This window comes from Mytilus californianus, unplaced genomic scaffold, assembly GCF_021869535.1.
Source record: "Mytilus californianus isolate M0D057914Y unplaced genomic scaffold, xbMytCali1.0.p SCAF_1, whole genome shotgun sequence".
In the NCBI taxonomy this organism is placed as follows: domain Eukaryota; kingdom Metazoa; phylum Mollusca; class Bivalvia; order Mytilida; family Mytilidae; genus Mytilus; species Mytilus californianus.
In genome coordinates, this window is record NW_026262581.1 from 140,196,942 (window position 1) to 140,222,446 (window position 25,505).

General features: G+C 32.7%; 2 protein-coding genes across 2 annotated transcripts; one reads left to right on the plus strand and one right to left on the minus strand.

Moving 5' to 3' along the window:
- Window positions 1-1,153: 1,153 nt before the first annotated feature.
- LOC127737219 (ribonucleases P/MRP protein subunit POP1-like) lies at window positions 1,154-25,426 on the minus strand. The gene is made up of 8 exons (XM_052247757.1): window positions 25,313-25,426; window positions 20,541-20,604; window positions 18,806-18,990; window positions 16,195-16,431; window positions 15,387-15,474; window positions 4,842-5,435; window positions 3,921-4,073; window positions 1,154-2,155 (listed from the first exon to the last, which is right to left on the minus strand). The coding sequence occupies exons 1-8, from the start codon at window positions 25,313-25,315 to the stop codon at window positions 1,161-1,163; spliced, it is 2,319 nt and encodes a 772-aa protein (XP_052103717.1). The 5' UTR covers window positions 25,316-25,426; the 3' UTR covers window positions 1,154-1,160.
- On the plus strand, window positions 5,852-9,679 carry LOC127737244 (uncharacterized). The gene is made up of 2 exons (XM_052247790.1): window positions 5,852-5,990; window positions 7,512-9,679. The coding sequence occupies exon 2, from the start codon at window positions 7,515-7,517 to the stop codon at window positions 9,192-9,194; it is 1,680 nt and encodes a 559-aa protein (XP_052103750.1). The 5' UTR covers window positions 5,852-5,990; window positions 7,512-7,514; the 3' UTR covers window positions 9,195-9,679.
- Window positions 25,427-25,505: the final 79 nt, after the last annotated feature.

Here is a 25,505-nt window from a genome sequence, read left to right on the forward strand (position 1 = left end):
CTTATTAAAGTCTAATACCTTAAGTACACCTAAAGTTGCACAAAAAAAAATACATAACGATTCATAATGACAATTCGCCATGTGAATCCAATAATGATGTATTTCCCATTTGGTAAAAGTGGTAAAAATTCAAATTAAAGTTTAATATCTTGAATATTCGACTGAGACATAAAAAGTTATACATGTTATATAGAAATTGAATTTACGTACACAACGAGTAATTCTTAGTTCGATTGTTTTTTTTAATGGACAAGCAACTTAGATAAATAAAGCATCCCCTTTTCTGGAGATAGAACATTTCACTACAAACAATGTTGTTTTAGAAATTTATCCCTATATTTCAAAAGGAGATAGATTATGGATTTTTTAACTATATACAGGTGTAATATCCCCAATTTTGGACTGCTGGATTTGCTAAAAATTGCTCATAGATTGAGTTTTAACCATGCAAACAATTTAAGCATAGTACTACTAAGATAATTTTGATAACAAATATTTTACAGTAAAAAAAACCCCAAAAAATAGTGGAGATACAACACTATAAACATATTTTTATCTGAACTAACTAGATGAATAAGCCAATGGAAATGTGGAAATAGAACAGTGTAGTTCTGACAAAAACTTGTAGGGTGTAGAAATCTTGTATTATAGTTGTATAGGTAGATAGACCATTGCACTTGGATCTCAAAAATATAGATATCTCCATTTTTATTAGAAGTGGACATTTAACACTATATATATAAGATTCACACAACGAATTATTAACAATAAACCAGAGAAAAAGAGGGAAGTTTGGACTTCAAATGGAAAAATAGGGCATGTCAGGTAAGAGCAGATTTTATGCCTCCCAAAAGGTCACTAACAGACCTCTTAAAAATTATTGCAATTGTTTTTGCATGAGCAGAGATTGCGGCACTCTTTCAAACTAGGCATCAGATTGAACGTCTCCATTCTGACCAGATGTGGTTGCATATTTATAATTATAACACAGCCAAATGTATGGTGCACCAAAACAGGTCCTACTTCTGGACATGAGATATCCAGGTGATGCCGCATGCAGTGTCATTGCCTGTAAATCATTACAATTTTGGAAATTTATCTTTTAATGAATTACAGTTTGCCTGTTCAACCATGGGAAAAGAAAAGACAAGACTTCAGCTTTATAATATATTTATGTAAGCAAATCTATATTGGTAAGACGTGGGATTTCTGAAAAGTACATAGAAAGGAGAAGGATGCTGTGATAAATACTGAAGTCCTTTTATTGTACAAAATCCCTGTGCACGACCATTTCCTGATCCTAAAGAAAATCCTCCATGGTTAACAAACCCTATAATTTCTCTACTACAATATTTCCTCATGCATAATGCTGAGTCGACAGATTTTGTTTCTGTTAACGATTGTGTCATTTTTTTCTTTTTGGGAGTTTTCTTTTCGTCTTTGTGAACTGGTTCCCTAGGACCTGAATATGTCTTATCTTTTTGTAACAGTTCAATGTCTTTATCAACTGGAATACAGATGATAGCATGTTCATCTGGTACACCTCGTAGCAACATGGTTAACTTCACATGTACAAGAGAACATTTGTGTTCCTCAAACACTGATTCAAATTCACTGGTGAGTTCAATTTTACTATTTATATTGGTCTTCTGACATGTTTTATTTAGGTATTGCTGATTGATTGATTTAGTATTTGCATTGAACACTTGGCTTAAAACTTTCAAAGATTTTCTTTCTCTCAGTACATATACATTCTCTACACAGCCATCAGTCCAACTACTTATAAGATCTTTCCATGGATATAAGAAAGGAGCTGCTATACCAAGCTTAACATAGTTACATCTCTTTGCTGGAGGTCTTTTATCAAACTTATTCTTCAACTTTTCTGCCGATTTCTGTTCATGTATTGATCCAGCTGATGTATCGGGATAATCATTAGGATAATATGTTGTACTCTGCTCAAATGCTAGACTTTCTAGGTCTCTCACTCCAGCAGCTCTAGCTCCATGGTATATAAATGTTAACCAGAAAGCCATGCTCCAATTCTGTGGGAGTATCACATCCCATCCTGACCCATAGTTACCACTGGTTCCTGGTCTCTGTACAAGGATAACTGGTACCCTTGACTCTTCTATCCCTAAATCTGGCAATGAACCTAAAACAACAAAAAAATCAACCACTTAGCATCCTTTTACATTCACATACTGGTAAATATTTTTATAACCGGTAAATGTCCTTTTCACACTGTAAACAGTATAATAAAACTATAACTAGAGGCTCTCAAGAGCCTGTGTCGCTCACCTGTATTTACTGATGCTTTGGAAATCATGTAAAATAAGGTTAAAATCATAATTAATAGTATTAGATATTAGATATCATAATGATATCTAATATAATAACAAAAAACTGCAAAATTTTTGTAAAATTACTAACTCAGGGGCAGCAACCCCACAACGAGTTGTCGGATTCGTCTGAAAATTTCAGGGCAGATAAATCTAAATCTGATGAACATTTTTGCCACCTGTAAGATTTGCTCTAAATGCTTTAGTTTCAGAGATATAAACCAAAAACTGCATTTTACCCCTATGTTCTATTTTTAACCAAGTCGGCCATGATGGTTGGAAGGCGGGGTCATCGGACAAATTTTTTAAACTAGATACCCTAATAATGATTATGGCCAAGTATGGTTAAATTTGTCTCAGTAGTTTCAGAGAAGAAGATTTTTGTAAAAGATTACAAAAATTTACGAAAAATTGTTAAAAATTGACTACTAAGGGCAATAACTCCTAAAGGGGTCAACTGACAATTTTGGTCATGACAACTTATTTGTAGATCTTACTTTGCTGAACATTATTGCTGTTTACAGTTTATCTCTATCTATAATAATATTCAAGATAATAACCAAAAACTGCTAAATTTCCTTAAAAATACCAATTCAGGGGCAGCAACCCACAAACAGGTTGTCAGATTTGTCTGAAATGTCAGGGCAGATAGATCTTGACCTGATAATCAGTTTTACCCTATGTCAGATTTACTCTAAATGCTTTGGTTTCAGAGATATAAGCCAAAATCTACATTTTACCCCCATGTTCTATTTTTAGCCATGGCAGCCATCTTGGTTGGTTGGCGGGGTCATCGGACAAATTTTTAAAACTAGATACCCTAATGATGATTGTGGCCAAGTTTGGTTAAATTTGGCCCAGTTGTTTCAGAGGAGAAGATTTTTGTAAAATGCTAACGACGACGGACGACGGACACCAAGTGATGAGAAAAGCTCACTTGGCCCTTCGGGTCAGGTGATCTAAAAAGAGAACAACATCCTGGATTACTGCAAGGAAATGCTTTATTCTAGTCTACATGTTTTGCCACTTATGGTGGTGTCTTCAGGACAATTTAATGATAGGAAACAAGTGCTGAATTCCTGTGTTATGTATTCAGTTGTGTTGTGTATTCAGTTGTTATGTATTCATTTGTGTTGTGGATTCCTGTGTTATGTATTCTGTTGTGTTGTGAATCCCTGTGTTATGTATTCTGTTGTGTTGTGAATCCCTGTGTTATGTATTAAGTTGTGCTGTGAATTCGTGTGTTATGTATTCAGTTGTTCTGTGAATTCATGTATTATGTATTCAGTTGTTCTGTGAATTCCTGTGTTATGTATTAAGTTGTGCTGTGAATTCCTGTGTTATGTATTCAGTTGTGCTGTGAATTCCCGTGTTATGTATTCAGTTGTGCTGTGAATTCCCGTGTTATGTATTCAGTTGTGCTGTGAATTCCCGTGTTATGTATTCAGTTGTTCTGTGAAATCCTGTGTTATGTATTCAGTTGTTCTGTGAATACCTGTGTTATGTATTCAGTTGTTCTGTAAGTGATTATTTCTGTATATTCCTAATTTATTTACTAAATGACCACTCAAAACAAACCTGGGATCATGATGTCTGATTTCAACTCATTGAGCTTTTGGTCTGACATTTTAGTTGTTTTTACTTCCAGTCTGATGTCTGAGTTCCACAAAGCTGACATAGACACATCAGGGACCAGTTTATCATAGCATAGTGTATTATCTGTGTCAACATCTGGAAGATAATCATAGATAGTAAAAATCATGTAACCAAAGTTATTGTGTATTTTTACAACTAAACTGTTCTCATGTATTAAATTTCCAATTTTTGTTATTGTTTCTTCTTCAATATAAAACACTTTAAGACTTCTCTTTTTTTCCCTGAATATATGCCTCAAGTAAAAAGAAATAATTTGTCCTTTATTGCATAAAAAAAAGTAATTTCTAACAAAAAAAAGAGCATGATGCTTTGGCAGTAAAAAAATCTGTAAAATTCAGAAAAGCACTTCAGAAAATTGCTTTATATCCAGCCTAGCACAAGAAAGGAGCCTATATTTCAGTGATTTTCATTGGTTTTTGTCAGTCATTTCATTTTTGATTTATTGTTTTATCATAAATGAGGCTGTTGGTGTTTTCTTTTGAATTGGTTTACATTTTGTCATGTCAGAGCCTTTTATAGCTGACTATACGGTATGGGTTTTGATCAGTTTTGAAGGCTGTATGGTGACTTCCACTTCATTTAGACTCTGTTGGATAGTTCAAATGTGTCTTACAGGTCTGTTTTGAAGTATAAAAGTTTCCTATTAGAATTGTAGTGATTATATAATGCCATGCTCTATGCTCCTCTCAACATAAGCATTATATTTGTCAACATTTTACACACTGCTGATGCTCAGTTAAAGATATTGACAAATATAATGCCTAACCATGTTAAAATGAGCATAGAGCATGGCATGGGATAATTATTTCTTAATTTGAACATGTTTTTGGCTGTAGATCATACCTTTGATTTTTGGTACTTTAGTTTTTCTCTCTGGTCTAGATATTCTAGGGTCTCCAACAGTCATCCCTATCACAGAATGTGGGGTATATTCTCCTGGTGAGGGTGTTTTATCCAAACTTTCAATAAATTCTCCTTGTTGGGTGTATGCCAGACATTTTGATGGAATCTGATAGTATTTCTGCCACCATTGCTCACTTGCATCTTTCTTTAGAATATTTGCAGGTTTAAGAACCTGGTACAAAATCTGATTTGATGATGGTCCAATCAGGCGATGACGATTTAACTTGTCCTTCAATGAGATAACAGATATCTCCCCTGATGAAAATGTCTGCTGCTCTAATTCATAAATGGCTGAATCTCTATTTTCAGGTTTAAAACAGATTTTTAACTCTTTCCACAATTCTTTGTAACATGATGGATGACACCAAATCCACAACTGTCTACTTATTAGATTAGATTCATCTTGATTGGTCTCTGGTTTCCATAGATATGACACACAGCCAATAGTATGATAAGGATACTTGTCATATTTGTATATACATGTATGGCCTTCTCTTGTTCCATTCATATTAGATCGAGCTCCAAAAGTGAGACCTTAAAAAGAAAATTGTTATTTGAAAGACAAAGACTTTTTAAAGATACAATGCAAATTCGCAAAATGTGTGAAAAATTGCAAGAACTGTTAACTTATAACTATATATATTTTGTGGGTTACTAATTTTCAGGTATTTTATACCTATACTATATAGGTGAACCTTTAACATTATTGTTCCACAAACTTAATATTTTCCACAGGCAAAAATCTAGTGACATAGTGTCTAGCTCACATGTCCTTTTAAGACAGATTAACTGTTAATGTATTTAAAACAACCATCAGAAATGATTTTGTATCTAGAACAATTGTTATATATAGATTTTGTCTAGCATAAAATTTAAATTCCTCTAATTATAGTCATATTATTAACAACAGGCATCGATTTACTTATTATCTTGGTCAGGTATATTTCTGTCATTTAAATATTTAGATAACCTGAATCAGGTATAAACATGTCCCAATTAACTTCCTGGTTGGTCAACCTTTTGAGAAACAATGAAGGAAATAAGTTTCCGTTGTCAAATACACAAGTGACATAATAACAACATCAAAAGGTACTGGTTGTGAAATTACTCTACTCATTTTAATTTAAAAATGAAAATCTTTACAATTATATTCAATATTTTGGTTGGTATAAACTGCAAAGGGGTTCCCTGAATTTCAGACTTCATAGATCCTGTACTACTCAATTAGTATCTGTGCCTAGTATCAAGAATAACCCCATCATCTCAATGAAACCTATTAAGCATCAACAATTTACTCTACTTAATTTTTTTTTTAGATTTTTCTGAATTTTCAGTTTTAATCATTCAGTGGTCAATCCAGCTGGATCATCAAACAACAAGGAATGAACTGGGTTTTCTGCATTTTGAAAAGCGCTTTCAGACTTTTTTCACCTGCCACATTCTATGCTATTTTTCAAGCTATCAAGAGCCAAATCTCCTTAAAAGTGAAAATTGCCAATTTCAAACTTGATCACCATTTCGTGATCAGTTCACCAGTAAAAGCATATTAAAATTTTAAGAGCATTGGTTGAATGATACATATTAAAGTAATTGCACAGAAACGACATAAAATGCCATTTTTCAATCTATCAAGAAGCATAACTCATTAATAGCAAAGGTTAAAATATATAACTTGAGTTCCATTTTTTCATCAGTAACAACATATAAAACTTTTAACAGCATTGGTCAAGTGGTCATAAAAAATTGCATGGACCATAACTCCTGAAGGGTAAAAGTGAACATCTTCAATATTGAACTTGACCTCCATTTAGTCATCAGTAATAATATATCATAATTTGAAAACCATTGGTAGAAGGGTTCATAAAATATTGAACGGAAATGACATAAAGTGCCATTTTCCAATATAACAAGGACTCTTAACTCCTGAACAGTAAAAATAAAAATTATTGATATCGAACTTGACCTCCATTTTGTCAATAGTATCAATATATTTAAATTTGAAAAGCATTGGTTGAACAGTTCATAAGTTATTGCCCAGAAACTGTTGGCAGCCACCCACTGGTCGCCCGCTTTCCGTACTTCATCCAATAATAAATGTTTTTTTTTCTTTGGAAATCCCAGTTAAAAATTCTAAATAAACTGTTGACAGATATATGTCTTGCCTTTTTGTTATTTTGATAGTAAAATGCAAATGTTGAAATTAAAATAGCAATACTTTAACATGTAAGTTATGCAAAATATTCAAAGTCAATGAACCATGGCTGAAGGTACAGGGCCATGGAAATGAGATGTGCCAATGCTTATACATATGCATACCAAATATCATTGACCTACCACTAGTGGTTCCCCATAAACTGACCTAATCACAAACTAATACATTGTTGATGAAACTGAAATATTTTCCATTTTTCTTACAGTAGATTGCTTTATGAATTGCAGCAAATCAATTTGTAGTCAGAATTTTCATTAAGCTTGTCAGAGGTTGTCTTCAGTTATACAGCAAATTTGAAATTTAGTATATATACACTTGTCTATTGTTAAAGATAGTATGTTGAACAATTTGGACCTTGACAAAGAGGTTGAATAACTTTCCATCTTGTATATGTTCAGGTCATGGCGTCCAGTAAACCTATACCATGTGGACCTTGTGAAGAAGGAAAAGTAAAGGCTAAAGCTGACATCTGGTGCTACAACTGTGATGAAGGATTATGTTCAACATGTTCTGGTCATCACAAAAGATTCAAAGGAACACGTGATCATAAAACTATTGATATTAAAAGTTATAAACCCTCCATCAGAGCTATCAAAACCGAATGTGACAAACATGGTCAACAGCTTAACTTGTACTGTCCAAGTCATTTAATGCCTTGCTGTGATGAATGTATTTCCACTAGTCATTCAAAATGTACTGGAATAAAAAGTTTAGCTAGTGTAGTCGAGAAAACTAAAATTGAAAAGTCCACACAATCTGTACAAAAACAAATTGACTCTATCAAGCATTTCCTAGATAAATTGATAAACAACAAATCAAAAAACATTAAAAGATGTGAACAAGAAAATGATAACATAAAAGAATTAATTCTGAAAATTTGCAAGGACATAAATAAACATTTAACCCATCTAGAGAAGAAATTATGTAATGAAGCAGATACTATCTGGAATCAGGAAAAATCAAAAGCAAAAGATTTAATAACTGAAATTGAAGGAAAACAGAAAAACTTAAAGGAAATGCAAGACCACCTACAGACAGTCATTCCATACACTTCAAAACTCCAATCATTTCTAGGTGTACATCAGATTGAACAACAAGTACATCAATCTCAACGATATGCTGAAGATCTGGAAAACGATGAGAGGGCCAGAGATTTTGACATTAAAATGAAGCAAAATGATGAAATAGAAAAGATACTGAGCAAGTTAGGATCACTAGAATCACTAGGAGAAGTGATTGTTGATAACACAGAAATAGCCTTGAATAGAGAAACCAGTGTGAGGAGGAAAGCACAAGTACAATCACGACAACAATCCAACATAAACAACATGACCATGAATATTGAGACAAAGATAGAGATCAACATAGAGAAGGTGACTAATGACATGATTTGTCTGATGGATGGAAGAGTTATAGTAGTGGAATGGATGGGTAAAGTTTACCTATTTACTTCTGATGGCAAAGTACAGAAACAGTTACCTATACCTGGTGAAGCCTTGAGTGTTACACAGATCAATCAGAACACTATAGCCATAACTTATCCCTGGGAGAACGCCATTAAGATCTTCAATATGGAGAATGAAACAGTTACCAAAGTTATCACATTAGACAAAGGATGCTGGGATTTATCAATCTCCAATAATTCTCTGGCTGTAGGTTTGAATAGTGATGAAATCCGTATTATAGACTTGGAAGGAAATACACTGAAGTCAATACAAGTTGAGAGTGTATCATACCTGGCTAACCTTGTTTACTGTAATGACAGAGTAATCTATAGTGACTATAATAGTAAAGCAGTATACTGTTATGATGAATCAGGTGAACAGATCTGGCAATATAAACAGGATTTATCAGGACCATGGGGACTTTGTACAGATACTTATGGTAACATTATTGTAGCAGACTGTGCCTCTCATAGAATAATAGTAATATCAAAAGATGGACAGAATAGTAAAGTACTGATTAGTGAAGAGGATGGACTGAAGGATCCTCGGTGTATTTGTTTTAAACATAATGAGTCATCAGGTTTTATTTGTGATGAAAATGGCACATACTTGGCAAAATTCAATTTATCTTCTTAATAAGATATGCACTGCTGAATCTAATGATATAACCTGACTTTGATACTACAACAGTACAACCTATTATATATATATTCATTAAGCATTTAACTGTAGATTCAGTCAATTAAGTGGAGTAGTATCAGTAATTTTGGACCATCCAGTGAAATCAACTTATAGTTTTAAACATTTAAATTAAAATTAGAATGCATTTTTAGTAAAAGTAGAAATTTTCTCACAAGGAAATTATAAACTCTCATGTACTTATGTTCCCAATTTTTTAAACACCCATTATGATGGCATATAACAAATAAAGAACTTGATTCTTTGTGCTCATCTAAACATTTAATTACCATCTACTGAAACATCTGACAAAGTCCTGTGAATGAACCTATTTATGTTTAATAAGTACAGTACAGGAGATCATTTGAAGTACTTTTGTGATACACATTTATGCATTGTACTTTGACCTTTTTATGGACTTTTATATATTGTACTACTCTTCATTTGATGTTCTTTTGTGTTGCACATTGTATAAAAATAATATGTCATAAGATTACCAATGATACAACTATCCAATAGATACCAAATAAGGCAGATGTAAGCAACTATAGGCCACCATACGACCTTCAACAATAAGCAAAACTCATATAGTATAGTAAGATATAAAAGGCACAGACACAACACAATATAAATGATCTAAACAGAAAACTAATGGCCTCATTTATGAATAAAACAATAGTGAATAAAATGCTCCACTGGGCGCAGCTTGATACGACCGCAGAGGCCGAACCCTGAACAGTTGGGGCAAGTATGGACACAACATTCAAGCTTGATACAGCACTGAATTTGGATTGTGATTAAATATTTGACACAGCACAGGTTTCTGACACAGAATGAATGTGGTCTAAGAACTTAAATTTTTTTAATTTACCTATTCAAACCATATCATTATTATTTGCATTTATATATAAATCAGAAATAACCAATTTAAAATGGAAAATTTTAAAGAAAAAAAAATCCCTCCCCCCAAATTTTTTGAACCCCCTTATGATTCATCACCCGCAAACTCAATCCCAGCCTTCCCTTTGTGGTATAGTACCTTGCAGTATAATTTCAGAGAGATCCATACACTTGAACACAAGTTATTGACTGGAAACTAGAAAAATGCTTATTTTTGGCCCCTTATTCCTAAACGTTTTGAGCAATTACACCCAAACTCAATTCCAGCTTTCCCTTTGTGATATGGAACCTTGTAGTACAATTTCAGAAAGATCCATACACTTACACACAAGTTATTGTCATGAAACTAGAAAAATGCTTGTTTTTTGCCCCTAATTCCTAATATTTTGAGGAAATTACCCCAAAAATCAATCCCAGCATTCCCTGTGTGATATGGAACCTTGTGGTACAATGTCAGAGAGATCCATACACTAACACACAAGTTATGTCTGGAAGTTACAAAAATGCTTATTTTTGGCCCCTTTTTGGCCCCTAATTCCTTAACTGTTGATACCATAAGCCCCAAAATCAATCCCAACCTTCCTTTTGTGGTATTGAACCTTATGGTAAAATTTCATAGAGATCCATTCACTTAAACTAAAGTTAGAGTGCGAAAACCAATGTGTCTTCGGACGACGACGACGTCAATGTCATACCAATATACGACCGCAAAAATTTTTTGTGGTCGTATAAAAACGAAATTGATATACATCAACAAACAACAACTGAATTACAGGCTCCTGTGCTTAGTTTGTTGTTCCATTATGTACAATACTGTGCTTTATTTAATGTTCAGCAATGATTTGTACTGTGCCTTTGTAGTTCACATTTATGTGCAGTACTTTACTTTGTCTGATGTATTGTAATATATTGTACTATACTTTTGTGTACATCAGATCAACACGAAGCCCCCAAAAAACAACTAACATCAATACAAAAGACACAAAGTGCTGATCTAAGAGTAATCACAGTTACTGAAAGATAGTTCAAAACCAATGAAAGAACAGAGTTCCATTGTCCTCCGTGTTGCACATATTTTATATATTTTAGGACAATAACTAAAAAAAAAAATTGGGGTTCATTGAAAACTTTTTATAAATATCTTAGAAATGAAGGTTTGAAAGCTCTATATTAAACAATTCAATTTCATACAATTAATATTTCCAAGGGACCTAAAACTTTTAGAATTGTTGATTGGCACTGATTTTCGAAATTGTCAGAAACATTTCTGATATAAAACAGTCGAAAATGGAAATGGGGAACGTGTTAAAGAGACAACAGCCCGATAACAAACAGACGCACGAACGGAGGGATGCCTGGTATTTCTTTGTTCCCCTAAACGCGTCAATCGATTGCTGATGTTGACCTAACATCTCCTTTTGTTAACAGTACATCTTCTTATAGAAAGTATTGAAAATTTAGTTAGCATTTATTGAAAAATTAGTTAAAAGAATTATACATATATGCATACATATAAAATTGACATATAAAAGGACCCATAACTCTGGACTGACATAACAGAGAATTTTGAAAATTAAAAGAAAGCCTGCATTCACCTATCCCAACAACAGCATAAAAGATCCAAGTATACTAGAATTGTGTATGACATGTAAAGTATTGCCTTACTGACAGTTTAAGTATAACTCTGGAATCAAATTTTCAAAATCAAAAGGTATCTTACATTCCAACTGGGTTAATATCCCTAACGCTCAAATTGAGGAACACAAAAATAGTACATAAAACAAAAAATCTGCAGTGATATTGGACATGTTTCAATTTTTAACAAGTGACTGAGGATAACCATTTGTGCTGATTTGAAGAGCAGAGGACCATAGAATAAAGCTGTAAAAACTATGGAGTTATTAAATGTATGAAAAGAATAAAATTTTCAAAGAACTTATTGTGTGATAAAAGGGATTTTTACCTCAATTTATAGCCGCATCACAAAGGGCTATTCGGGGTATGCTAAACTACCGAAAAATGAATCTCACTTTGTATCACTTTGTATCCCAAATTTTTGGCACATATGTGAAAATGTCTCCGCAACAAAAAGATCATACCTATCCAAGTTTACAATGTGCCAGAGGAATTTTGGAAAAGGCTACCATTAGCACATACCAGAAATGAATTGTGCATCTTGACTATTGTGTAACATTTCTAGTAAATCAATCCAAGAATACTCAAGTTGTACAACATGTGAAAAATTTACTTAAGGATGTATTCTTCTGAGGTTTCAGTCTCGTTGAAATCTTGTTCGGGAATTATTTCCAAAGCATGTGATAGAAGTGGAAAATATCAATGAATACAAAAAATAATATAATCCAACTAAACTCTGTGAAAAAATTGTGATTATTGTAATTACAATAAGTAGTTTTTGAGAAATAAAATTTTCAAATTTTATGACCAATCTGGTAAGTGTCATCAGGCCAAAATAAATTAATAGTGTGTTTCCTATTTCACCTCTAAAAAAATAGGTAGGGTAGGTAGGTAAAACATTTTATTTTATGAAAACATTTTAATTTTTTTTCTATTGATGACAGCAGAAAAAAGTTCCAAATCAAATCGTTTAATGTGCAGGCTTCTTTGATATCTAGAATAATAATTAAATCTACAGCTTTTTTAATTTTCTGTTTAAGCTCTGCGTCAGAAATATGAAAATAAACTTTAATGAAAATTTTATGTATTTCATTGGTCGTAAGTGTATGTTCTTGCCGATTAATTATCTTAAACCAAAAATGGCAGTGAAAAATCTGGCATGGTATGTTATCATGTTGGGCCTCGTTGAACCTAACAATGTAAATGACACACATGGTATACATGTGGGAGCAGATTAGTACCCCTTGAAAACACTGAACCGATGCTAAGCAGCAGTTAATTATGATTTTTCGAGGGGTAATTCTCTGCCCTTGCACCCTCTTTATTTAATATACAGATGTGTTTTGATGTTTGACAGAATGTGATCTTGATTGAAGAGTGGGTGGTTCTGACAATATTAAAAATCCAGCTGGGTTTTGAGAAGAGTGAGAATGTGAAATCTTTGTCTTATTAATCTACTGGTCAAATAAATTGCAGATATAAATATGACATGATTTTTTCCCCCTTTTCTTGTATAAATTGTTATGGGACCAGCCAGAGAAATAAAAAAGAATAAAAGTAGACACGGTGCTAGGGCAGATTCATTTATAAATGAATCATACCTACTGGGGAAAGCTTCTTTTCCTCTTTCTCGTTCCACATTGTCTGTCCCCTTGCCGTCATTAACTAAAAAGCATTAACAGCCGTTTATCTTGCGTCCTGAGCACAATTCTGTACAACATTCGTAACAGCATGTTTTACAACAAAAGCTGGATTGATTTTAGCAGTAAATTGAACTCATTTTACTCAAAAAATGTTTGTCATTAAACTGACAGATACAGTCTGTCCAACCTGAAAAGATTCCTACTTTTAGTCCAAAGAAGCACAAGTACATGACGAAATTTTGTTAATATATGTATATATACTGAATACACTATTCATTAAATATATACAAATATTTAAAAAATCTCGCTTGTACCTGTTCAAAGAAGTTGAGCAAAATGCGTCAACTTCGTAATTTTTTAGTCTATAGGTCCATCATGATGTTCTTCAAAAAGATTCATCATATCGTAATTATCCGGAATTGATGTCATTATATTTTGCGTCCATGGGATCATGTTTCGTATAATTGACAGCTAATACGCTACACGGTTGCCGATAACCCATGCTTGTTTATTTAAAATCTGGGTTGTCGAAACGCTTTACTTATCCATATTGGTCGTTATTATCAAACTCTTTGAAGATCTATAGTATTCTAAACGAATAATGAGATCTGGACAGACTGAAAAATCCTGATTTTGAATTTTGATTTTTTATTTTTGTCAATAAAATGTTTAGGGTCGGCGTCGGAAATGGAGGTAGGGTCGGGAAACCTGAAACACACCATTTATTTATTTTGGACTCTGCCAAAATGTTGAGAAAATAGGTGAGGGTACAAAGAAATGATTTTACCAAAGATATGTACATCCCATATCATTTTTTTCTTATTAAAATTCTTAGATATGTTTTTTTTTTCAATCATTTATAACAAAGAAGTTGAAATAATATGCTTTTTGTTCTAAAAAAAACGAGAATAATCCCAAATTAACAAAATTGACATCATGGTCAATTTGACACAAAAAAGCAACAAAATTTCATAAAACTTTCTTATATTAACACCTACTTATAGTTTTTCCAAGTTAAATTTATTCATATTGGTCCACTTCATCTTTAGTGAAAGTATGAAAAAAAAAGGTTTAATTATGAAATTGTGATTTTTTTCATGATAATAGCCCAAAAATGGGTAAAAATTGATGAAAAATGGGTACTTTCAAATGGCTGTAGCAAAATAAGAAGTGCACCACCATATGATTTTTTTCTTCATCAGTTACTTTCTTACAGTCATATAAACCCAAAAATTAGGTTAAGAAAAAAAGTTTAATTCTAGAGTTTTGGCTCCTCAGAGGTGTACATCCTTAAATCTGACTATTCAGATCCTGTAATTCTAAAACAACAGCCCAGAACATTTTCAAAATCAAAATGGAACTTCCTTCTATTAATCTAAACAACAGTCCAAAAACTTGTGGAAATCAATCAAAGCATACCAGAGTAATTTTTTCGTAAATGAAGTACAATAACTTTAAAAAAATTCAAATCAAGATAATTAAACGGAGCTTACTATAGCCCCCTGTGATAAAATTTTATGAAAAAGTATCATAGCAAAGTTATTGTACAACCTGTGAGGATAAGTCCATGAATAAAAGTCCCATAAATCTGGAATGACAAAATTAATTGTCAAAATCTAAAAGGAGCTTGTTTCTGTTAATCCTAATGTTGTGTTAACATTTTGTGAGAACTTGTTAAAATAATTTGAGTTACTGTTGGAAGAGTTGACAAACGGATGGAAGGATAGAGTGAATACAATATAGTCCCAACTCCTATAGTAGGGGTATAATATTAAAAACATTCCCAGCCATGCTTGACATCTTTCTATTGGTGAAGACCTAATGTTGACTTCTAGATGTCTTTTGGTTTTTTTGTTCCATTGGGTTGCTATCCATCTGAATGACATGTACATCACATATACTGTATATGTGTAATGCTTTTTCAAGTAGTTTCTGATCTGAAATTGAAATGATTTCTCACTAAAACTGTTACCTGTTCCTGAATTTGTGAGATGACCTAGTCCTTCTAAGATATTCTTCTCTTCTCCATTGATTTCTATACAACACAAATAGGATACATCCTGAAAAGGAAAATATAGAAAATTCTAAACACAAAATAATGTATCCTTACTAGCAAGTCAATAATTGAATTCGAATCTGTATTAATATAACCTTTAATTCAACCTTTAGTGAAAACGGGCTGTGCCTGTGTTCCACATGTGCTTCAATCATTAAAAAGAAAAGAATGTCAACATTGAAAAGTGAAACAAGGGAGACACTAAGAAAAAAACAATTATTTGGCACACAAAAATCATTCTTATACAGGTAAGATGATTTACTGGCACATATATTTTTAACCTATAATATGAAATCAAACAAAAATAGAAAAATCTGATTGCACTTGCTCGCTTTGTATTTATATTCATAGTTATGATTTAATTGGAGTTATATGGCTGTCTGCAGTCTTCTGAGGTCATCTCCATGGATAATTAGATGGTGTTTGGACTATAAAACACACAAATGGTGATACATTATAGTAAGCCCATGCATTGTTAATTGGTTTGTTTTTTTTAGAAATTTTTTAATCAAATTACATTTTAATAAGTTATAAATAAAATATCAGAATTTGGGTCAAATTGGTGAACATGATTTTGATTTAATATAAGCTATGTTTTTTTTTCAGTGTTGAGTGCAATATCATGACCCGTAGTTGTTTACATCCTTGACCTTTTGATCTTTGGTAGATAGTTACCACATTGTTTAATCATACCTTATCTCCTTATTTTTATATAAACATTTACCTGAATCTGACAATAATTCTGTGTAGCTCTGTAAGATGCCTTTATACTTTTATCTGTTGAATGTAAAGGAATCCTATAACCCCATCTGTCCTCCATTTTGAATCGCTTTGCATGCCAAATGAGTGTTTCTAACCAAATATGCTTCCTCTGCCGACGCTGATATTCCTCAAGTAGATTTTTTGGTCGACGCCTGTGTCTTCTACTTGGACGTTTTGGATTTGATGTGATTTTATCATACTACAAAATATATATGTAACAAATAAAATGGAACATGTTTTACAAATGCATTAATTTGAGGATATATCATATCTTAATTTTAGTCTAAAGCTAACATAATGATTTTAGTTTAATATTTTTGTTGTCTGCATTGTCCCATTAAGCTTGTGTTAAGGAAGAAATCCAAATTAACTACCGTCTTTAGGTGTGTATAGTACGCACTTTTTTACCCCAAAAATGTAGTTGGTAGAGGGGATGCGTATTATAAACTATAAACTGTTTTTGATTTTTTTTTTATTATTATCATTTTTTTCTTCATTATTGTATATGACAAGACATTTTTTATTTTATTTATTTATTTGTAATCTTTTTTTCAAATTTTTTTTTTCCTTCCGTATTGAATACACAAGTACTGGTGTGGCATCCTGCATGAGAGCTTAAAACGTAATTAAGGATTAAGTATGGTTGTGTAGCAATTGAATAATCATGTCAACTTTTGACAGGTAGGTGTTCAATATAATAACCTCAGCAGTGCTCTTAATCAACATGATCAATGAAAAGGAAATATCGGATTAAAGAGTTATTAAATTTTAATTACTGCTAATCAATTAAGAATATGTTTGAGGTCTAATTTCTTTTGTTCCATAACATTCCAATTATTTCTTTTATAATATTTGAACAGTGCATCAGCTTTCTTTCTTTCTTTCTTTCTTTCTTTCTTTCTTATGCATAAGCTTCCTATCTTAGGAAAACCCCTTAATGGGTAATAGGGAATATTTACATAGATGGGCAAGAAAGTAAATTTCTTAGTTTTTAAAAGTAATTTAAGATATGGATTTGAAATTAAAAACAAAAACACATTGGTCCAGTAGATGTGCTCTGTACAAATAGTGATAATGCAAGGTAAAAAAATAAAACGAATGGGAATGCAGATATGTTCAGAGGGGATTAGAAAATATACATGTTTGGAAACTTAAAATCTAAAATCATCTTATTTAACATATGTATTCTAGATACGTTAGAGCAATCAATATAACATCCTCTCCTAGAATTCTCATAATTCAATTTGTTATCACTTGATTTCTGAATTCTCAAGAAGTTTTATATGTATTTTGTAACAGAAGTCTCTTGTCAGTGACTCAATATTCGTCTTTTGAGTTTTGCTGAGGTTTTGCAGATCGCAGAACACCGAAAAGTCAAGTAAAAGTGCCGTAATGTTTTGGTTGCTGTTGAAGAGCTGTTCCCATTTCTTGCAGCCTATGATACTTGTGATAAGATCTTTGAGTGGTAGGAAATACTGCATACGAGTTTCCCTTAAAGTTGGACAGAAGGTTAAGACGTGCATCAGCTTGGACAAGCTTTGACAAACATTGATTTGAAAAGGGATCTTTAATTGATAACTTCACTTTTATAAAATTAATAAATTTTAATTACATGATAAAAGCTCTACCATTTAATTGTTCATGACTTTAAAAATATTTGATTAAAAAATTTGATTGAACAATCAATCTTATTATTTTTATCATTAAATAGATTTAAATGAAGATTAAATACATGGTTTAATTGTTCCCTATTAAAGGCTTTTTACAGTGAACTAGACTTTAAATAAATGGGGAATGTGTCCATGGGACACAGATGATGATCCTCCTTGCATATCATATAAAGTTATAAAGGGACATTACTGAAGAACGGTAAAAGTGACGCTACCCAAATTTGTGCTTGATCTGAGTTTTGTGGTAATAAGTATTGTGTATAAGTTTCATAACATTTGGTTGAGGCAAACTTAAGTTGGAGAACGGAAACGAAAATTCAGCAATTTTTCCATTTGTAAAGGGGCATAACTCTAGAATGGTAAAAGTGACACCACCAAAATTCAAACTTGATCTGTATTTTATGGTAGTAAGCATTGTGTATAAGTTGCATAACAATTGGTTCAGGCAAACTTAAGTTAGAGAACAGGAACGAAAAATTCAGCAATTTTTCCATTTGTAAAGGAGCATAACTCTAGAAGGGTTAAAGTGGCGCCACCAAAATTCAAATTTGATCTGTGTTTTGTGGTAATAAGCATTGTGCATAAATTTCATAAAATTTGGTTGAGGCAAACTCAAGTTAGAGAACGGAAACCAACTTTGGGACTTATGGACGGACAGACAAGGGTAAAACTGAATGCCCCCTCCGCTAATTTAAAATTTTCTTTTTACATATTTTTTAACTTTTTTCATTATTTTTTTTAAACTTTTTTTTCACGATTTTGGAGGGATGAAAAGGGGGTGCATATTATACATAACTGCGTACAATACACAGCTAAATACGGTAAATTTTCTATGGACTTTTGCCTATAAAAATGCACAAAAAGAAACATCATAGTATTTACAGCTTAAATACTGAAAATAACCTCTTTCCTTGCTATGTTTTGTAGTCTTCTAGGTAAGCGTTTGATGTTATGACTCATGGCCCTTCTTCTCATATGAATGGGAAGTGATTGGAAAACTTTTCTGGTTCCTGTGTTCTTCTTTATTTCTCCAGCTAAAGCTTCTATCTCATTGGCTCTATTCTGTGCATATTGCATAATGCCAATTTCTGCAAAAGATAAATTCATTTTATGTTATATATAAAAGATAAATGTTATATAATAGAAAAAAAACAAAGGATATGAGGCATCCATCCATGACACAAAATCAGTACATGCACAGCAAAAAACACACAAAAAGCAAAGGAACAGTGCTTTTATTGCTATTCTTCATCTCAAAGTCACAGTGAAGCCTTTCAACATGGAGCAAAAAAAGCAAACTCTCACCTCACTGCAAGTTTAAGATGGCCCCTAGCACTGGCTTGAGTGGAATTTTTTGCAAAAATAAATTGGATAGACTTTGTAAGATGTAACACCACCAAATCAGGTTACACTAGTAATTTTTGGGCCCTTTATAGCTTGCTGTTCGGTGTGAGCCAAGGCTCTCGTGTTGAAGGCCGTACTTTGACCTATATTGTTTACTTTTACAAATTGTGACTTGGATGGAGAGTTGTTTCATTGGCACTCATACCACATCTTCTTATATCTATATATAGTATATTTACTCACCAGGTATGTAAATTACCTCTATACAATTTCAATTCAGAAAGAAACTTGAGAACAATTGTTATTTCACAACCTTCAGTATCATATACATTATAACATATAGATCAAGCACATCATGTCACTCTATAACATGATCAAATTATTACAGAAATAACAACATACTGTAACTGTTGGTGTGATCTGACCAGATATTTAAACCTGTCAACGATCAAGACGCTCAAAGATGACTGATTGATTTTCTAGTGTTTTAAAGCCACTTTCAGCACTCTTGGCTTAATCATGGCGGCCTGCTTTTAATGGTGGAGGAAGCAAGAGTGCACAGAGAGAAACCTCAACCTTCAGCAGGAAAACTGGAATCATAGTCAATTAATATCACCATCCCACCTTGCAATGAGCAGGATTTGAACTCTAAACCTCAGTGTTGACAGACAAATGATAATTTAAGATGAACCTTTTCTGCTAAGTCCTCAGCCACTGGGGCCCCCTGATCTCAAAGTTACAAATAATTCTTTACTCTGCTCTTCATCTGTTACTATTTTTAAGTTAAAAAGTCCAATTCTAATGTTTATACAAATGTTGTAACTTGTCTATTCATTGCATTTTCTGCAAGTCACTTTTTTACTGGTAATTGAAAATATGTTATAAATCATAAATTTATATATATATACAAGTCTAAATTGAAAACAAAGTTCAAACCTATGATTGCGTTGGATAAAAACCGCAATTTTTATACATGTTTTTGCAAACAAAATTTCTTGGTAGAGGGGTCTAAATACAGCACAAACAACATTTTTCAAAAGACCAAAAAAGTGAAAAAGTATATTTAAACAAAACGCATTGAATAACAGGTCGAACAACGGATATTCTTAAACCCTGCTGACTGCCATTGGCGATTGCCAAATAAACTGTTCACAAGATGTAACAAAATGGACCTTTATTATTAATTCAATACCAAACAGAAAACAATAAACTTGCGGAAAAGATCATGTATTTATAAAAATTAATTTCCTTTATTAAAATGATGATCTCATTAAGTCCCGAGCAGGACTATTACCTCTTGGTCTTTCCAACAAAACATTTGCCTTCCTCTTCATTCCCCTGTTCTGACCATAAGAATTCTGAAAAAAAAAAAACACTGTTCAAGGTTTTGACTACCAGAAAAATATACAGTAAAATTCTCCTTACTATTGACGATTGTTTGTTAATCTCCACTTACAATATGCTCACTTTTTAGTTTTCTGTGTAAGGCCATGAAAAATGTATGACTGTTTAAGGTTACATAAACTTAAACAAAAGTGCTTTACTGACCATTGATTTTATTTTGAAAGTCTTTAGGATAAAGGTTTTACTTAAAGCATTACAGAAACTTAACATTTTTAAAGAACTATGACAATGAGGTCAAGGTCAGATAAATCGTGTTAGACAGACATCATGGCCATATACACCAAATATAGTTGACCTATTGTGTATGAATTGAAAAACAAGACCAAAACACAAAAACTTAACATTGACCAATGAACCATGAAAATGAGGTCAAGGTCAGATTATACCTGCCAGACAGACATGTACACCTTACAATTATTCCATACACCAAATATAGTTGACCTATTGCTTATAGTACTTGAAAAACAGTCACAACACAAAAACTTAACATTGACCAATGAACAATGAAAATGAGGTCAAGGTCAGATGATACATGCCAGACTTGTACACCTTACAATCATTCCATACACCAAATATAGTTGACCTATTGCTTATAGTACTTGAAAAACAGACCAAAACACAAAAAAATAACATTGACCAATGAACCATGAAAATGAGGTCAAGGTCAGATGGAACCTGCCAGACTGACATCTACCCATTACAATCATTCCATACACCAAATATAGTTGACCTACTGCTTATAGTTTTTGAGAAATGGACCTAATCACGTAACTTAAACTTTGATCACTGATCCATGAAGTGAGGTTGAGGTCAGGTAAACTCTGTCTGACGGACATGTAGACGTTGCAAGGAACCCATATACTAAATATAGTTATCCTATTACTCATAATAAGTGAGAAATTCACATGACAAAAAAACTCAATTTATTCAAGCAGTCGCTGAACCATGAAAATGAGGTCAAGGACAATGGACATATGGTTGACGGAAACTTCATAACTTAAGGTATCTTCTTACAAGATATGAAGCATCCAGGTCTTTTACCTTCTGAAATATAAAGCTTTATACAAATAGTTTACGCTGATGCCGCCGCTGGATAGTAATACCTATGTCTTGCATACTTGACAAAAATTGAGAAGGCTGATAGATAAAATAATGCTATTTTCCAAATGGTCTACAGAGGATTTTTTAATTGTCGTGGGTACCAATCTACGTGGACGAAGGAAAAAATGTATTTTCGTGGATACTTAAGTTTGTGATTTTGACAAATTCTGAAAACAAGCCTTTATAAAATTTGTACTTAAACATGTTAGATCAGCACTTAACTTCGTGGTTCACATCTACCCACAAACTATAATACCCTACAAAAAATAATGAATTTACAGACTGAAGGGGAATACTTTGATATATATATATATATATACACATGATATATATCTGAATAAAAAAACAAATAAAATAGTAAGGCCAGGCATAAGGCATCTAAAATGTCAGACAGTTTGAGTCAATCTTGTTATTATTCAACATAAAAGGGAACACAAAATTTTCAATATAATTTTAAAAAATAAAACTCTATCAATATTTGATTTAGTCATCTTACTGGTTCATTAGGAGAAAGATTTAGAAAATGAAATGTTAGTTCAATTCCAGAATACATATAATAAACATTTACCCCATCTTGTAATGTTCACAAAGTAAGATTAATTCTAAACTGTATTTTCTATTAACATTTATCCATACTCATAGATTATCTATGGTTAAGAAAATGAGAGGGAGTTTCTTGGCTACAATCCCATTGTTTGGTGATAGCCCTGAGATGAAAGGTAACATCCTTTGAGTAGAAAGCCCATAATCTGTTTATCGCTTTTTTTCTATGTGATATCAATGACATTTGCTTATGAAGTCATCCTGTTCTCACTCTACTCGAATGTGATAAACCGTTCTCGGTCAAGTCACTTGAGACTAAAAATACTCCTACAGAAAGATCAAATCAAAATTTAAGAAAAAAAATTTTCAGTATATAGATATTACACACTACTGTAGTTTCTCTTCTTTCTAGAAGGAAGGTTGCCACGCTGGTATTAAAGACAGCACAAGACCAGAAGATGAGCATCCACATTTGTAATTAATGAAATATTTTTTAATTGCAATTTTACAGCCGCCTGGTCAGCCATCAAGAATGTGTTTCAAGATATAAAGATCAAGGGCTGCTCCTTTCACTGGTGCCAAGCTGTAATCCAGAAGGTCTCCAAGCTGGGATTAAAGACCACCTACGACCAGAAGAAGAGCATCCACATTTTCAACCGTAAACTTCTGGCCCTGCCATACCTACCAGCTGACCACATCATTGTGCACGAATTATTGTAAATATTTATGTATGTTGTTTGTAATTTATGTATGATTATCAATATGCCTGAATAAATGAATTAAGTACAAAACCCTTTGTACTCTTTATTCTTTATAAGCTTGTATGGTAAACAAAAACAAAAAAGACATAAATACTAAATAAACTGTTAAAACAGAGATATGTCTCGCCTTTTTGTTATTTTGATAATGCAAATGTTGAAATTAAAATAGCAATACTTTAACATGTACATTTGTAAGTTATGCAAATTATTGAAATATTCAAAGTCAATGAACCATGACTGAAGGTACAAGGCTAAACAATCTCCATGGAAATGAGATGTGCCAATGCTAATACAACTGCAAACCAAATACCATTGACTTTTCGTAAGTCGTTCCCTTTAAACAAACCTAAACACAAACATTAACATGTAAACTATGTAAAAGTTTCAAAGTCAATGAACCATAATTAGGGGGTGGGGTTATATAATCTCCATGGAAATGAAACTTGCAAATGCCAATACATTTGCATACTGAATATCATTGACTTAACATTAGTGGTTCATCTTAAACTGACCTAATCACAAACTAATACAGGTAAACTAAGCAAAAGTTTCAAAGTCAATAGACCATGACTGAGGGGTAAGGACCAAATATTCTCCATGGAAATGAGATGTGCTAATGCTTATACAACTGCATACCAATTATCATTGACCTACCACTAACAGTTCCCCTTAAACTGACCTAATCACAAACTAAGCAAAAGTTTCAAAGTCAATAGACCATGAATGAGGGGGTGGGGCTAAATAATCTCCATGGTAATGAGATGTGCCAATGCTTATACACATGCATACCAAATATCATTGACCTACCACTAGTGGTTCCCCATAAACTAACCTAATCACAAACTAATACATGTAAACTAAGCAAAGTTTCAAAGTCAATAGACCTTTACTGAGGGGGCGGGGCCAAATAATCTCCATGGTAATGAGATTTGCCAATGCTAATACAACTGCATACCAAATATCATTGACCTACCACTAGTGGTTCCCAATAAACTGACCTAATCACAAACTAACACATGTAAACTAAGCAAAGTTTCAAAGTCAATAGACCTTGACTGAGGGGGCGAGGCCAAATAATCTCCATGGTTATGAGATGTGTCAATGCTAATACAACTGCATACCAAATATCATTGACCTACCACTAGTGGTTCACCATGAACTAGACCTTATCACAAACTAATACATTGTTGACGCCGCCACTGCTGTCACCACCAGAAACAGCATACCTATGTCTCGCTTTTTGACTCCGTCAAGGCGAGACAAAAATAAGGATAACCTATACACATCAACAAACCATGAGTATGCAGATGAAACAACTCATATCGTTGGTGGTCACATTTCTCATACTTTGTCATGTTTGTGTTTTTAGTCATGGTAGTGGAAAAAATATCTCAGTCAGTTATAAAATAAATTAATCAAACCAAATGTCTTAATCATGTGTGACATAAGAAAGTTGTGTGTCCTCTTGTTTCACAGCAGATGCATACTTGATGGTCAAATTACTTTATGTTAAGCAAAATTCCTTTTCAAAACAAACTTCTGTCAAACCATAATAACAATATGAAATAAAAGTATGGCCTAAATGATTCGTTCATCATGCTCATTGTTGAAGACCCTACATCAACTGTCAAGATGAAGAACAGGAATAAAAGCCCTGTTCATTGATAATTTTCTATGTTTTCTATGTATTGTGTGCGATTTTGTCCCATGTACATTTACTCCATATCCTTTCATTTTCTAGTGCATGAACTGGTAGTGTGGCCAACTCGACCTGTGGACTAACTGGTAGTGTGGCTGAAACATCTCGAAAGCGGGTCGAGTCCAGTAGAAAACATTGAGATTTTTTTATTGTTGTGTAAGCAGAGTCAGAGAGCATGATTCTCTTTAGTCCAAATAATTATGAGGTCTTGAAAGGCTATTTTATTTTTTGCTTTGACGCCTTACTGCGACAAAAAATAAAATAGCCTTTAAAGACCCTCATAATTATTTGGACTAAAAAGAATCATGCTCTCCGACTCTGCTTACACAACAATAAAAAAATTTTCCTTGACATGTCAATCTTGATAATTTTTCTTATAACAATAAAGAAAACATCTTATACATTTAATTAGAGAAGACATAAGATGTTTAATTTGCATTTTTTAGTTTGACGACTCAACATGAGTCAAAATTATGCCGGTTAGTAAGACACAAAACTATCTTGCTATGATTGAAGTATTTTCCTTATAATACATCAAGTATACATGTAAAAACATACCATTGTTCTGTATTTAGAAATTTTGCGGCTTGAAAAATCTAATTCAATGAATTTGACAACCTTTAATCTGATAAAATCTTTTTAACGTGTTTCTCATGGGCGCAGACATTTTATTGTACACGACAGACGATTCACTTCCGGTATAAATGATACATTATTTCATTACCAAAGAAATAATTTCATCGTTTAAAAC